We start from the raw sequence: 14899 nt of genomic DNA, 5'->3' as shown, positions 1-14899 counted from the left end.
GAAAAATAAAAAGGGCTGGCGTGTAGCTTGGAGGTAGAATGCCCTTGGGTTCAATCTGCGGCCCCAATAAAATAAAATAGAAGATTTGGTTCCTGCCCCAAGAAGCAAATAATTTGTTAGGGGAGACAAGACTTGCATAAATTCAGTAACTAGAGAAAGCCATGTTTAAAGTGCATTTTGAAAATCAAGCTTTAAAGGAAAATCCAGGTTTGTTAAGTCCTGAGTACCCCAGGGCAGCATCAGGTCAGGGCAGGATCCCAGCAGGCCTTGAAGGAGGGGCCTTCAATGAGGGAGCTTCAGGAGGAGGTAGAGCTTCAGGGTCCTGGGAGTGATGGAGACAGGCCAGGAGGGGTAAAACATGGCATCCCACGGGGGGCGGGCAAGAAAGAGAGGACCCCCAAACGTGTTGCTGCAGGCAGTTAGATCTGAGTCTGTGTACTTGGGTTCAAACTTACATAATAAGGGACTCACGTGGGTCCTGCAAGAGGGAGGACTGGCCAGAAATTAGGCTTCAGAGAAGACCCTATTGCTGATGATGACTTTCCTTCCACCATGGGTTCACTAGTGGGCTTTTTTTCTTTTTCTTTTCTTTTTCCTTTTTGGTACTGGGAATGGGATTCAGGGCATTCTACCTCCAAGCTACACCCCAGCCCTTCTAGTTTCTGTTTGAAACAGGGTCTCCCTAGATTGCTAGGAGTTTTGCTAAGTTCCTGAGGCTGCCCTCAAACCTGCAGTCCTCCTGTCTCTGTCTCCCAGGTTCAGAATCACTGTTTGGTGGCCAAGTGTACAGGCTCCTCTTGGGGCGCAGTGATCAGAATTCATTGCAGGGTCCTGTTTCTGGGGGCTGGCTGTAGATGTCGCCTGTGTAGGATGATTTCATGTGGCTGCTGTGACCACTTACATGGACCTGGTGGCTTTAAACCACAGAAACAAACGCATCCTCTCCCGGCCCAGAGGCCGCAGGTCTGAGGTCAAAGGCGAGCTCTGGCTGCGCCATGCCCTTCCTGCCTCTGGCCTTCGAGTACTTTCCTGCCAGTCAGCGTGCGGCGGCTTCTCTCCGACGTCATCACACCCTCAGTCGCTTATTCCCTGTGTGTCTCCTCTTCTGTCTTTTCTGAGGACACTTCTCCTTGGATTTAGGGCCAGGCGGGGGAGTGAAGGATGATCTCATCTCAGGAGCCGCGACATAATTTTACCTGCAGGACTTTTTCCAGTTGAGGGCACATTTGCAGGGTGCAGAAGACCCCTGGGGAGCACCATGCAGTTCCCCAGAGCAAGTCCTCCGAGGACAGGAATGGAGGAGTAGACAGACCTGCCCAGCGGGAGGAAGGCTGAGGATGCGGGGATGACGGTACCAGAGGCCTCCCCATGGCCTCCATGGCCTCTCACGGCCACACCCTTGCCTCGTAAACTTAGCCCAGGTGCTAGAAATTGATAGAGTATGTTATTCTTCCTTTCTTTTCCTTTCCCTTCCTCCTTCTTTTCTTCGCGGTACTGAGGATCGAACTCAGGAGCACTCTCCCACTGAACTACACCCCCCAGCCCTTTTTATATTTTATTTTGAGAGAGGGTTTTGCTAGGTTGCAGAGGCTGGCCTCAAGCCTGCAATCCTCCTGCCTCAGTCTCCCAAGTAACTGGATGACAGGTGCGTGCCACCGTGCCCGGCAGTGTGTTCTTTTCTGGAGGCAGGACAAGGGTGTGAGAAAGCTCGCCCCTCCCAGCTCACAGATGGGAATATAGGAGCTCAGGGAGGCTAAGTGCCCTGGGGCCTCTGCCAGGGCGGGAGCTGCTCTTCAGTCCTGCCCTCTGCACTCCATCTGTCTTGCATTAGCTGACTTCTTTCCTGGCCCCAGCTCATACTCGAGCTGTCCTTCATCGTAAGGCAAATCAATGCTCGCTGCAGCAGGGTCTTGCTTGCTGTGCTGGGTAGGTGGCTGGGCAACAGCTGAGGGGCAGAAGAAATTTAAAAAAACCATAAAGAATCAGAAATTGGATGGGGAGGGGGAGCTGCGTGTCGGGAGCAGCGGAGGTAGGTCAACCCATGGATTTCAGGCATCCTGTGGGACCCATACAGGTCCCTTCCACTCTCTGTGCCTCAGTAACCTCAATGCAATGGTTCTAAATGGGTTTCTGAAGTGAAGAGGAGACGCATATGTGTGTATGTGCATGGATATAAAAATATACACAAGTGCTGATAATGGTTCTTAGCACCTAGTAAGTGCTCTGAGCCATTTACTTAAAAAACAAACAAACAAACAAACAAACAAACAAAAAAAAACCATGAAACAGCCCAGAGAGCAGGTGCTTGCTTCCTCTGATGCCTGCTCTCATGAATGGCTGGAGCATGGAGCGGGGACCTGTGTGGTACCATAGGCTCTCAGCAAGAACACGGAGCCCCGAAACATCAGAGCAGCGAACCCCACGCCATGCTGAGCACTTATCATTGGAATGAGACCGCCCTCGAAGCTGGCCCCCAGCCAAGAGTGCCTGCCTAGGACCCCCCTCTCCCCCCAGGCCAGGCGTGGTGATGCACCTGCGATCCTAGTACTTGGGTGGCTAAGACAAGAGGAGCTCAAGTTAAAGGCCAGCCTCAACAAAAAGGCCTGGGATGCAGCTTGGAGATAGGATGCCCCTGAGTTCATTCCTTAATAATATATATATATATATATATATATATATATATATATATATATATATCCAAGATGGGAGGCCTGATATCCAAGGCGGCCTCATATTTGGGCCTCAGAACAGGTACTGAGGTGCCACACCTGGACTGTTGCTTGGGACTGACATGGGAATTTTAACGTGCTTGGGACCAACTGGAGGGGAGAACGCAGTGTCCAGCCAAAGATCTGGGCACCTGGGTGGGCAGGTGGGGTGGCTGCCAGGGCTCAGGCCAGCGGAGCATGAGATCACTAGCAGGCAGGGGCCACTCACAGGCTGTGCCCTCTCCCACAGGCCGATGCTGCGACCAGCTTCCTGAGGGCAGCGAGAGCTGGTAACCTGGACAAAGCTCTGGATCACCTGCGGAATGGGGTGGACATTAACACCTGCAACCAGGTAAGTGGGACAGAGATGGAAGACCGCCTCCTGCCGGTGCCAGTTCCCAAGGGCTTTAAATCCACCTCTGTTTGTCGGTTCCCAGAGGCTTCAAGATCCGCAGGGGCTTGCCTGCTGCTGAGGTCGAGTTTACCTTGCAGCAGGGGTCGGAGGCCGGGGCCCAGGGAGAAGGGTTGCTTTCCTTAGAAGGTGCCCTAGGCCCTGTCGTTGGCTCAGAACCCGTGGCCTTTGCAGTGGAGGAGGAAGGGCCTCTGAGGGGCCAGTGTCTGAGAACTTCAGTCTCCTCTGTCCACCAGCCGCTCTGGGGGTTCTCAGCTGGGTGGAGAAGAAAGCACGTGATTTGACTGTTGGTGTGAGGCGAGCCTGCGGGCGGGGGATGGCGCGGCCACTGTACAGGCTCTGAAGCTGAGCAGTGGCAGCTCGGCCTGCTGGGCAGGACTGCCGAGGAAACCCAATGTGCTGTGGCCGGCTGGAGGGCCGTAGGCTGGAGCCGCGGTGTTGGTCCAAGGACCTGACTGAAGAGAGGAGGAATAACCCCCAGGAAGAGAACTGCTGTGTGGCTCAGGCTTGTGGATGGGTGGCTGGTTTGAGTTTTAGGTCTGTTGGTGTTTGCCATTGTTTACAAATAAGCATAAATTCAATTTCTAATTTAAAATAATTTGACAAATGGTAGCTGAGCATGGTGACACACATTTGTAATTCCAGTACCTGGGAGGCTGAGACAGGAAGATCTCAGGTTTGAGGCCAGCCTCAGCAACTTAGCGAGACTCTGTCTTAAAATTTTAAAAAGAGCCGGGCATGGTGGCACACACTTGTAATCCCAGTACTTGGGAGGCTGAGACAGAAGGATTGAAAGGTTCGAGGACAGCATCGGCAAGTAGTGAGGTTCTCATCAACCTAGTGAGATCCTGTTTCAAAGTAAAAATAAATAAATAAATAAATAAATAAATAAATAAATAAAATAGGGCTGAGAGTATAGCTCGGAGGTAGAATGCCCCTTGGTTCAATCCATAGTACTAAAATAAACAAATGAATAAATAAAATTTAAAAAGAAATGAAAAGAGATGGGGGTATAGCTTAGAGGCAGGATGTCCCTCCATTCAATCCCTAGTACCACAGACACACAAAATTGAAAAATGGTGACTTTTCTCTTTTTTAAACCATCTTAATTATTTTAAAAATCGCTTTGAGTTGCTGCAAAATACACATAAGTGAAATCTACTGTCTTTGCCGTGTTGAAGTGTGTGGCTTGGTCGTGTTAAAAACACATTGCTGTGAGCTCCCACCTCCCCAGAACCCCACAACTCAGCAAACACACTCCGTCCCCACAGTCCCCACAGACACTCCCTGTTCTCCCCACCCCGCAGCCTCCCGCAGCCGCCCTTCCTGCTCCTTTGATTTTTTTTTTTTTTTTTTTTTTTTTGGTGGTACTGGGGTTCCTGGAAGCCCTTCTACCTCCGGGCTACACTCCCAGACCTATTTTAACATTTTTATTTGGAAACAGGGTCTCCTAAGCCAGCGCGTGCGGCTGGCTTCGAACCTGCGCCATCCTCCTGTCTCCGCCTCCCAGGCGCGGGGATGACAAGCGTGCGCCACCACGTCTGATCGCTTTGATTCTGACCAGGTTTCTTGAGTTCTTTACATACTCTAGATGTTGTCAGAGGAGCAGTTGGCGAGGACTTTCTCCCATTCTGTAGGCTCTCTCTTGAAACTCCTGACTGTTTCCTTTGCTGCAAGGAAGCTCTTTTAATCCGTGCCATCCCGTTTATTGATCGTGGTTTTCCTTTCTGAGCTTTAGGGGTTTAGAGACTTCGAGGAAGCGTCTGCCAGTGTCTGTGTTGGAGAGCTGGTTCTGTCTTGTTTTTTGTTTTGTTTTGTTTTTTCATACTGGGGATTGAACCCAGGGACATTTTACCTCCAAGCTATACCCCCAGCCCTATTTTTTTATTATTTATTTTGAAACAGATTCTGACTAAGTTGTGGAGGGCCTCACTGTCTCAGCTCCCAATACTGGCATTACAAGTATGCGCCCCCATACCTGGCTTGGTCCTGTGTTTTCTTCTAGTATCTGCAAAGTTTCTGGTCTGATTTCTTAGGTCACGCTCCGTCTCAAGTTGATTCTTGTGCAGGCTGAGAAAGAGGATTTCATTCCATTCTTCTTCAGATGTGTACCGTTTGTTGGAAAGGCCGTCTTTCTCCCACACGCTCACCCTCTGGCTGGCCGTGTCTCCAGGCCTGCACCTCCTGGTTCATCTGTTACAGAGCCTTCCTTGACTTCTTTTTTTCTAGTGCTGGGGTTTGAACCCAGGGGCATTCTACCTCTCAGCGACATCCCCAGCTTTTGCATTTTTATTTTTTAAAGCAGACTCTCAGTATGTTGCTTGAGCCTGCGATCCTCCCGTCTCAGCCTCCTAAGTACTGGGATCACAGGCATGCGCCACTCCTCCAACAGGGACAAATCCACAGCTGAATGAGGTTGCTTTCCCTGGGCAATGGGCCTCTGTCCCCTGTCCCTCTCTCTCCCTGTCCCTCCTGGCTCTGCCAGAAACGCACAAGACTACTCTCTTGTTCCCAAGGCTAAGGCTCCACTTGGATCCAGTCTGTCTCCTGGTGACCCAAATTCACAGCTAAAGGATCAGGGGGGACAGAGGGGCCTGTGACAGGACATGGAGGAGGGGTGGGGCTGAAGCTAGCCCAGCAGGGGGAGCGGAGGCGGATAAGGCTGCGTGAGGGGAAGCAAGCCCTCCCCTGCTACCGGGCTCCCCAAGGCCAACGCCCTCCAACCTCCATCCACAGGCCCCAAGGTTCTGTTGAGCTTCTTACCACGCCCCACGAGGGCTGAGGTAGGCCTTTGGGTAGCGGATGGAGATGGAATCCTGTGCCTTGGCGTGCAGAGGTGCCAGGAGGGAAGTGTGAGGATAGGGGCGTCCTGGGTGGGAGCGTGCGCAAGCCCCCGGGAAGGGCTGCTCCCTCCCCTTCATCCATGGCCAGGTGTGGGCTCTGCGGAGTGCTGGGGCTTTCTTCCTCCCTGCTGGGCTTTTCTGCAGCCCTGGTGGTGGAGGCAGACGCTGTGTAAGGGTTAATGATTCTCAGAGGAATCCACTCAGCCGAATTGGGGACAACGCTGCTAAGACTTGAGCCAGGCTCATTTCCTGTGTGAAATTGGAAGATTTTGATGACATCCGGGAACGCCTGCACCCTGCGTGCTCCCACTGGGTGCCACCCGGATCCCTCTGCTCCCTTGCTCAGAGCACTTGCCTCGCCCACTCCGGGCTCAGGGGGCAGTGGGCGCACAGGCGTTATTGCACCTTGCTGACACCATCCGCTGGTCCCAGGAGACAGCTGCAGCTCTCCCTGTGGAGAGCACAGGGAGGGCCACTGGCTCCACCAGCCTCTTTCTTTCAAAGAAGAGTGTAGCCAGGCATGGGGGCGCACGCCTGTAATCCCGGTACTTAGGAGTGTGAGACCAGAAGGTTGCAGGTTTGAGGACAGTCTCAGCAACGTAGTGAGACCCTGTCTCAAAACAAAAGATTCCCTCTGGGTTCAATCCCCAGAACCAAACAAACAAACAAAAGAAGCGTCTGCCACAGTGCAAAGGCCCAGGGCCGTCTCACCCTGCTCCCCAGATCCAGGGCCCTGCTGGCCTGCGTCTCTGGCTAGTGACTGTGTGGTGACTGGTGGCTGCAGGCAGGCTGGACCCCGAAAGGAGCTGGTTGTATCATCTGAGCCTTGCCCTGTGTGTTGAATGTCTTTCCTTCCTTGTTTTCTACTTCCTCCTTTCCTTCCTTCTTTCTTTCTTCCTTTCTCTGAATAAACCCAGGGGCATTCTATCTCTGAGTTATACTTCCAGACCTTCTTATTTTTCAACTTTGAGACAGGGTCTCATTAAGTTGCTGTGGCTGGCCTGGAACTTGTGATCCTCCTGTCTCTGCCTCCCAAGTCCTGGGATGACAGGTATACACCACCGTGACCTGCTGGGTGTTTGGTTTCTGCTTTTGAAGGGAGAGGATGGGGCTGGGAGGGGTGGGGCTGGAAAAGCAGAACCTTCGCCCTCATTAAGCACATTAGCACCCCATCAGGAAGATGCCACTTCTTTATGATGTGCACAGGGCTGGAGCCCTAATGGTACTAGAGCTTTCTCCTCTGATGAGCACACATATCCAGCATTTTCTTTCTTTCTTTGCATTTTTGTGTGTGATGTAATTATGCATCAGAGTGAGGTTTACAGGGATACGTTCACACAGGCACACATCTCTTGCTGTGGTTCCCTCCCTGGACATGCTGGTAAGGTTGTTAGTAATACCTTCACAGATGGACGGAATATTACTGACCAGTGTCCCTCCGCAACCTCCTCCCTGCCCCGCCCTCCCCGAAGGCTGGACCTAGAGGACAGCGGCGGGAGAGCGCAGGGCCTGTGCTTTCCTTGTACGTGGAGCCAGGGAGGAACTAGGAAAGGAAAGGGACAGCCACTGTTGGAAGGTGAAAACAGGCCCCTGTCCTGGAGTCGCTCCCGGGGAACTGCTTTTGCTGGGATGTTCTGAGCCAGTAGACGGACAGCAGCAGCACAGCGGGTGCTCCTCCTCCTGTAAGCCGCAAGCCGTACTTTCTGATCTGGCGTGGGGAAGAGCGGGCCTCAGTCACAGGAGGCAGCCGCTCTGGTGGTGTGGAAAGAGCTCCCGGCTTATGTAAGGGACATCTGCGGATTCCGGGCACTTTCCTTAGCTCAGAGATTGTGTCTATTAGTTTTTATTCTTGTCACTGTTATTTGCTTTATAGAAAAGAAGTTCCTACCTAAGAACACACATACGCAGCTGTCTTTAAAGGAACCTCTAGTTCTGTTCTTGACCCGAGCATCGTTAGAGCGTCAGATGCCGGCTCCTGGTGTCTCCTGGACCTTTCTGTGTGAATGTGGAGTGCTGGGCTCTAGGGCAGCACTAATAGAGCAAAAACAGTTCATAGTTCTCTCGAAGCGTAGCCTTTCTTAATTCTTGGGCAGTGAGGGCTGTTAATCAAATAGTCAAACAGATTGATAGGCAACCCAAGAACCAAGTTAGGTGTCATGAAGAAATACAGCTTAGAGTATTCAGCGCCTAGAAGAAAACCTGGCATGAAGCAGGTGTGCCGTGGACAGCTGTGGGTCACACCCTGCAGGCCTCCCGCCCCTGGGGGCCTCGGCCAGCGCCTGCCTCTGACTTCCTCCCGTGTTGCCTCTGACTTCCTCCCGTGTTTGTCTGGGCTGGACCCCCATCTAAGTTCCCAGCTCAGACCTCCTGCCAAGGCCTCCACTGCCCATGCAGAGACTCCTCCTGCTCCCTTGTGCTCCCGCCTCCCGGGAGAGGGCTATTCTGAAACATAAGAGGCCTGGCCGCAAGTTGCAGGTTGGAGAAGGCTGCAGGGAGCAAGAGACAGGGTGCCTGAGGAGAAGACAGGGCAGAGCTCCAGGGAGGCCAGCATGGGGCGAGCAGAGAGCGGGTGGGCGGGGAAGCGGGGAGCTGGGCCTCAAGGGAGGGAGCGCCACATTCAACAGCTGTGACAGCGTGCGAGGGCCTGGGGGGTGTGCGTGGGCTCCTGTCGGCCAGGCTGGAGTTGCCCACGGAGGTGACGGGGTCTGGCGGAGAGGACAGAGCGGCCAGGACAGCAGGTGTGCGGGCTTCCCAGGAGCTTGAGGCCAAGGCCGCCAAGCCCGTGAGCGGTCAGTGCAGCTGTGCTCGTGCGCCCTACTTGTCCTACTTAGCACACTCCTTCCCTGCTTGCAAAAGTCATTTTTGGGGGATACTGTGTTTGAACCCAGGGGTGTTCTACCTTTGGTGTACTATCCCCCCAACCCTTTTTATTTTATTTTATTTTTTTAAGGTCTGATCTTATTTATGTGTCACGCTTAAAAAATCTTATTTTTGACTGGACTCAGAAGTAGAAGCTCTCGGGGGGACAGCCTACATCTCTTGGCAATCTGTTCCTGGCGTTTTTCTTTAACTTCCTTCATTCTCTTGGCCAGAAGTTTAGCGTGTTCTGCAGCCTCTTCCGTGTTTTTCTGAGCACGCCCTTTCTTTAGAGTAACGTGCTGGGGTTTGTGCTGCAGGACATGTGGAGTAACAAGATGCTGAATCTCGGGTGCTCTGTCCTGCGTTTCTTACCTTCCTTGTTAAAGGGCTTTCTGACTACGTATTGGTGGACATCATTTTCTTCGGAGAGATTGAAAAGATTTTGGATTCTGCTATTCTTTGGGGCCCCAGGCTATGAGGCACCGTGGTATCGGACAGTCCAGGAATATCCTTCTCTACTTTTTCTTTCTTTCTTTTTTTTTTTTTTTTTTTTTTACAATAACCATATTGAGAATGCCCAGGTTGGCATCCACAGTGCAACCCCGAACAGATTGCGCTTTCCCTCTCCAGCTCTTCTTGGTCTATGATAGGAGGGCCCCTTCCTCAGTAGTGGGGAACACGGCCGTGGGTCAAGATACCTGCTTCACGGGGAAACCTCGTGGGTCGTTCCCACCACTGACTCGGACCGCATGACCCTTCCATCTTCACCCCGACGCGTCTCGTAAAGAGCATGAAGTTTGTGTTCATCGTCCACTTCAATGAGTTTCTAGCAGCCAGTGGTGGAAGGAGATATTCAGCTTCATCTTGGCACAGCTCTTTATTTTTTATTTTGAAACAGGGTTTCACTGAGTTGCGGAGAGTCTCCCTAAATGGCTCAACCCTGTGACTTTCTTATCTCAGCCCCCCAACTACTGAGATGACAGGCGTGAGACACCATGCCGGGCTTGCAAGAGTCATTTTAAGGATTCCAATCCTTATCCTGGGAGAAGAGGAAAGTGAATCACAGGATCCAGCACTGGAGGGCCACGAGCAGTCTGCACTTTAAGGGCTCACACTGACTACCCTAGAAAACATCTGGAGGGGTGCGGGCGTCTTCAGGGAGGCCAGCCATGACACTGCTGCGGTGCCAGGAGAAAAATCCAAGTGGCTTGGGTGAGAGTTGTGGCTGTGGAGGTGGAGCAAAGCCCCCAGGCCTGGGCGAGGAACCAGGGCAGAGCAGGATGAAGACAGGCCCTCGGCTGGGTTTGTGCAGCGGGTGGTAGCGGGGTACAGTGTGCAGTGGGGGCCTGTGCAGGGGATCTGGCAGATGCATGGAGCAGGTGCACGTCTGTTTCAAAATGCAAAATAAAATAAGGCTGTGGGTGTAACACCCCTCGGAGGTAGAACACCCCCGGGCTTAATCCCTAGTACTCCCCCTCTGAAAAATAATAACTGTAAATAAAATGAACTAATAAAAATGAAAATGGCTGGGGTATAGTTCATAGGAAGAAAAATCCCTGGGTTCAATCCCCAGTACCAAAATAAATAAATAAACACGCTCCATTGGCAGGTGTAAAGCCATTCGATCCCTCGCCATGCAACAGAATGACCCACTGAGTTTGGTCATCGTGGCCTGCAGTCCTAGGGTGCCTGGTTGTCCACAGCCCTCCCCAGCCAGGACCACTGTGAATGCCTGCTTCACCCTCCTGAGCTGGGCAGAGCAGGTGCTTGACAGGCGAGGCTAGGACAGGTGCAGAGCCTTTCTGCTGCAAAGATCAGCACCCTGCCCTCCAGCCTGCGTCCCAGCCCTGCACAGATGGGTTTGAAATTGCACAGCAGAGACTGCCATTCCTCTTAGCCATCTGCCCCTGGGCTGGGTTCCTCCTCTTTTCCCTTGCAGTAAAGGAAGAGTTAGTTGACTGGTTCTGTTACATAAAGGTGTCCGTTTGTCATGACAACAGGATCCTAGGGACTAGGAAAAGGGAGGCTAGTGTCCTCAGGAAAGATCTGGAACATATTGCAAAGAAAGCACTTTCTCCCGACTCTGCTGTACAGGTGGATGGCTGTGGATTTACAGTGCGAACATTGGATGCAAGTCTCTTACTCAGGAGACTAAGGAAAAATTAAGAGGTCTGTGTTTGTGGCAGGTTGCATGAAGGTGCCTTCAATTCTGCAGACTTGTGGAAAACACTCTGTCAGAACTGATTGCCAAAAAAAACACAGGGCCTCAGGGAACCCGGCCTCAGGGGCAGACAGGTGAATACATACAGGTTTACGTGATGGGGCGTTGAGGGAGTTATCACTGAGTTTCACAGGATCTGCACACAGAGCAGTTCACTTTTGCAGGGCAGGAAATAGGGTCTGATTTTGCAAAAAAAAGGGGGGGGCAGGGAGAGCCACCAAAAAAGATGACCCCTGATGTGGGTCCTGGGCAAGACTCCTCAGTTGATGGAGAAAAGGCTGAGCGCAATCCTGCTCCTGATCGGAAGGAACAGACCGTGAAAGCGAATTGGCCTGAAATTGTTTATATTTGATTGAAAATTCTTCAATCGAAACTTTTTTGTTGTTGGTTTTTGGTGTGTGTGTGAGACAGACAGACAGACAGACTAGGGATTGTACCCAGGAGCATTCTAGCACTGAACTAAATCCTCAGCCCATTTTATCTTTTAGTTTGAAACAGGGTCTTAATAAGTTGCTAACATTCACTAAGTTGCCAAAACTGGCCTCAAACCTGCAGACCTCCTGTCTCAGCATCCCAGGTCCTGAGATTATTGGCATGGGCCATTGTACCTGGCTTGTTCTTTTTATTTTAATTTAATTTTATTTCTTTAGAGAAATGCCACCATCTCGGACGTAGAGTTTTTCTAGTTCACAGGAAACATTCTCAGCTGCTGAGCTTAATTTCGGAGCCCTGGTCTCTCATTAACTGGAACTTACATTTCCTCCTCCTCGGCTCCCCAGGGCCCTGCAAGCTCCGCTCTGCAGTGGATTTGCTGCTGAGCCACAGGACTGCAGAGCGGGGAGCTGCTGCGAGCTCCGTGCAGTGGGGAGCACAGGGGAGGTAATCTGAGGTTGCCTCGTCCCAGCAGAGCTCTGAAATCATTGTGGGTGCCTCTTTCTCTCTCTCTTTTTTTCAGATAATGAAAAGAATGAGAGTGTTTTTCCTTCTCGCGAGTGTCTAGTAAACTATGAATCTTAAGAGCTACCTGGGTACCGAGCTAAATTTAGATCGTAATAAAGTGAAGACGGGAGCTGCTCAGAGAGGCCGCTCCTTCCCATCTGGCTGCGGCTCTGGTTTGGGGCCGCCCTCCCGGGCCCTTCTCTTAGGCTCTCTTCCCTGTCTTTATGGAAGAGACGGGTTTGCAAAGGAGGAGAGGGCGATGCCCACCAGGACTGTGACAGTTGCTTCCCCTCTCTCTGGCCTGGAATTCATTGGATTCCAGGGTCATATATGCTTAGATCTTTCCCACCAAATGGCCTCTGAAGAGCCACCAACTCACAAGTAAAATAAAAAGGCCCTGGGTGGGCTGGTGCTGGCGCACCTGTGGCGCGTCCTCGGAAAGAGGTGTCCATCCTGCCTGGCGTGCTGGGGTTGAGAACAGTGTGGATGGGTTAAACTCAACCTGGACTAATACCAGAACTTGGGTCAAGGCTGCACTCCCAGGGCCATTTAGAAATAGGATGGATGCAGTGTTGCACACCTGTAATCCCAGTACTTGAGAGGCTGAGACAGGAGGATCGCAAATTCAAGGCCAGCTTCAGCAACATAGCAAGGTCCTGTTTGAAAATAAAAAGGGCTGAGTGGGGGAGGGTATAGCTCAGAGATAGAATGCCCCTGGGTTCAATCCCTAGGGAGGGAGGAAGAGGAGGAGGAGGACTAGGATGGATAGATATGGTCGCATCTTCACATTGGCTGGGAACCCCTGGACCTGCAGAAACCCCAGCAGACCACTGTCCTCCACACCATAGCCAGAGCCAGGAACTACCCACAGCACTGCTGACTCCCCTCCACCCACTTCTTTGAGCCCTCACTGCAGTTTCTTCTGGCCTCCTCTTTTCCTTCCTTCCTTCTTTCCTTCCTTCTTGGTACTGAAGATTGAACCCAGGGGTATTCTACCTCTGAGATGTACCTGTGGCCCTTTTTTAAATTTTATGTTGCTGAGGTTGACCTTGAACTTGTAATCCTCCTGTTTCAGCTTCTCAAGTACTGGAATCATACACATGTGCCCCATGTCCTGCTCCTCCAGGTTTCTTTTTAAAAATTGGTAGTAGTTTCAGACTATGGAGAAGTCGCCAGTAAACTACGAAGCATTCCTGCATTTTCCTCTTCCATAGCCCCTGTGGCCATTTTACAGCACCCCTGCCCAGCCTTTCTATCTATCCATCCACTTGTCTATCCCTCCGTCTACATATCATATATCACACAAATGATGTAGTTCTCTATCAGCCGTCCTTACCATTCACACGTAAGGATGCTTTCCCCATAACCACCCCGCACACTTCTCAACCAGGAAATCCACAGTGATACAGCAGGCTACCCCACCCGGGGACTCCATTACACTCCTCTGACAACATCTCCCTGCTGTCTGTTCCCCCATCTCTCTTTCCCTTTTCTCCTCTTTCGCTCCCACCCCCACCCTTTTTTACACTCCCTTCCTCCGTTCCAGGATTCTTTCCAGGAATACACTTAGCGTTAGGTGTCCTGTCTCATCCGTCTCTTTCAGTTTGGAACAGTTCCTCAGGCTTTGCCTGTCTCGGGGTTTGGACGACAGTCCATCACGCACTTTGAACATATTTCTGTCTGTCTGGCACTTCTTACGGCAGGACTCGGGCATTGCCTCCTGACAGGAGAAATGCACAAACCATGCTCCCGCCCCATCCCTGATGATGCTTTACCACCAGGTAAAGATGGTGCCGCCACAGTTTTCTATTTTAAAATCGTCCCTGTTTCCTTTGCAGTTGGTTCATGTTCAGATGGGGGAAGGCAATGTTCTGATATGATGTTGATGTTTGTTTCTTATCAAACTTCGAGCCTTGGTATCTGCTGATGACTGCGCCTGTGTCCGTTCCCGCTCTGCAGGGCAGGTTCCAAGAGCAAACGGACATTTTCACCATTTCTTCTGCATCCGTTAGCTGGATTTCTGCTGGGTGTTAAATTCTTCTTCTCCCACTTCCTTGTTTTTTCATTGTTTGTTCCATGTGTCCACACTTGTAGATTCCTATTCTGTGCAATGGGCTTTAAACCTGATGACCACAATTTAATGTTCAAATATAAATTAGGGCAATACGAGCCCTTTTGATACATTGCCTTCTTCGTCCTTTGATATATCCCCGTCATTCCCGAGTATTTCCATGCTTTCGGGGCTCATTTTGCACTTTTCCTGTCCCAGCCCTGGGTCAGCCATTTATCCAGTGATTTCCACTAGTGGCAGATGGTAGTTAGACACCAAAATCTTCCCTCTTGATATGCCCATTGCTTATTATCAACAGAGAATCCAGACCGAACAGGAAAATGGGCTGTTAAACATAGAAACCTCGGTATATAACTCCATGTGTAGACATCCCAGTCTTTATCATGGGCAGGATCTTCAGACTGGTCTTTACTGACCACATAGGTAAAAGGGAGTGTTATGCCAAGATCACATCATCTAGAAGTCTCTCTTCCTGCTCAGTCTCCTCAGCCGGTGCTATGGGCTATTTATCCTGGTATTCCCAGCTCTTCCTTCCCCATCAGAACCTCCCCAAACAGTGTCCCCTTGCCTCTGTGCCTGGCCTGATGGCGAACAACTAGTTTGATGAATGAGAAGGTCATACTTCCTGGACACTGCATTCGCACGTGGTCCAAGGCCACTGCTTAGCTCAAAGAAGAAATGGGAGTGGGAAGAAGGAGCTTTAGCAGATATGGGGCAGGAGGGTTGGGGGGGCAGGGTGGTCCTTGAGGTCTGCAGTCCCGGGACATAGGGACGGAGCTTGAGGCAGCCTGCCCTGTGCAGGCAGGTGAGACAAACAGCTGTGCGATAAGGAAGCGAATGTGCTGA

At 51.4% G+C, this 14899-nt stretch overlaps 1 protein-coding gene and 1 pseudogene across 2 annotated transcripts in view; one reads left to right on the top strand and one right to left on the bottom strand.

Annotated features, from left to right (window-relative positions):
* ANK1 (ankyrin 1) overlaps nt 1-14899 on the top strand; it is a gene marked incomplete at both ends in the record, with an annotated part of 241218 nt that overhangs the window by 132454 nt on the left and 93865 nt on the right. The window contains one exon of the mRNA XM_080710073.1: nt 2959-3060. Coding sequence (XP_080566199.1) covers nt 2959-3060 — 102 coding nt within the window. The remainder of the gene's footprint in view (nt 1-2958; nt 3061-14899) is intronic.
* LOC308272998 (small ribosomal subunit protein eS6-like) lies at nt 8949-9685 on the bottom strand (annotated as a pseudogene). The gene has a single exon. The product of its transcript is annotated as a small ribosomal subunit protein eS6-like (transcript).

The sequence above is a fragment of the Muscardinus avellanarius genome (assembly GCF_963383645.1).
Source record: "Muscardinus avellanarius genome assembly, chromosome: 14".
Lineage (NCBI taxonomy): Eukaryota > Metazoa > Chordata > Mammalia > Rodentia > Gliridae > Muscardinus > Muscardinus avellanarius.
The sequence above is the reverse complement of the archived record's forward strand: the minus strand, read 5'-3'. Positions and strand labels throughout refer to the sequence as shown.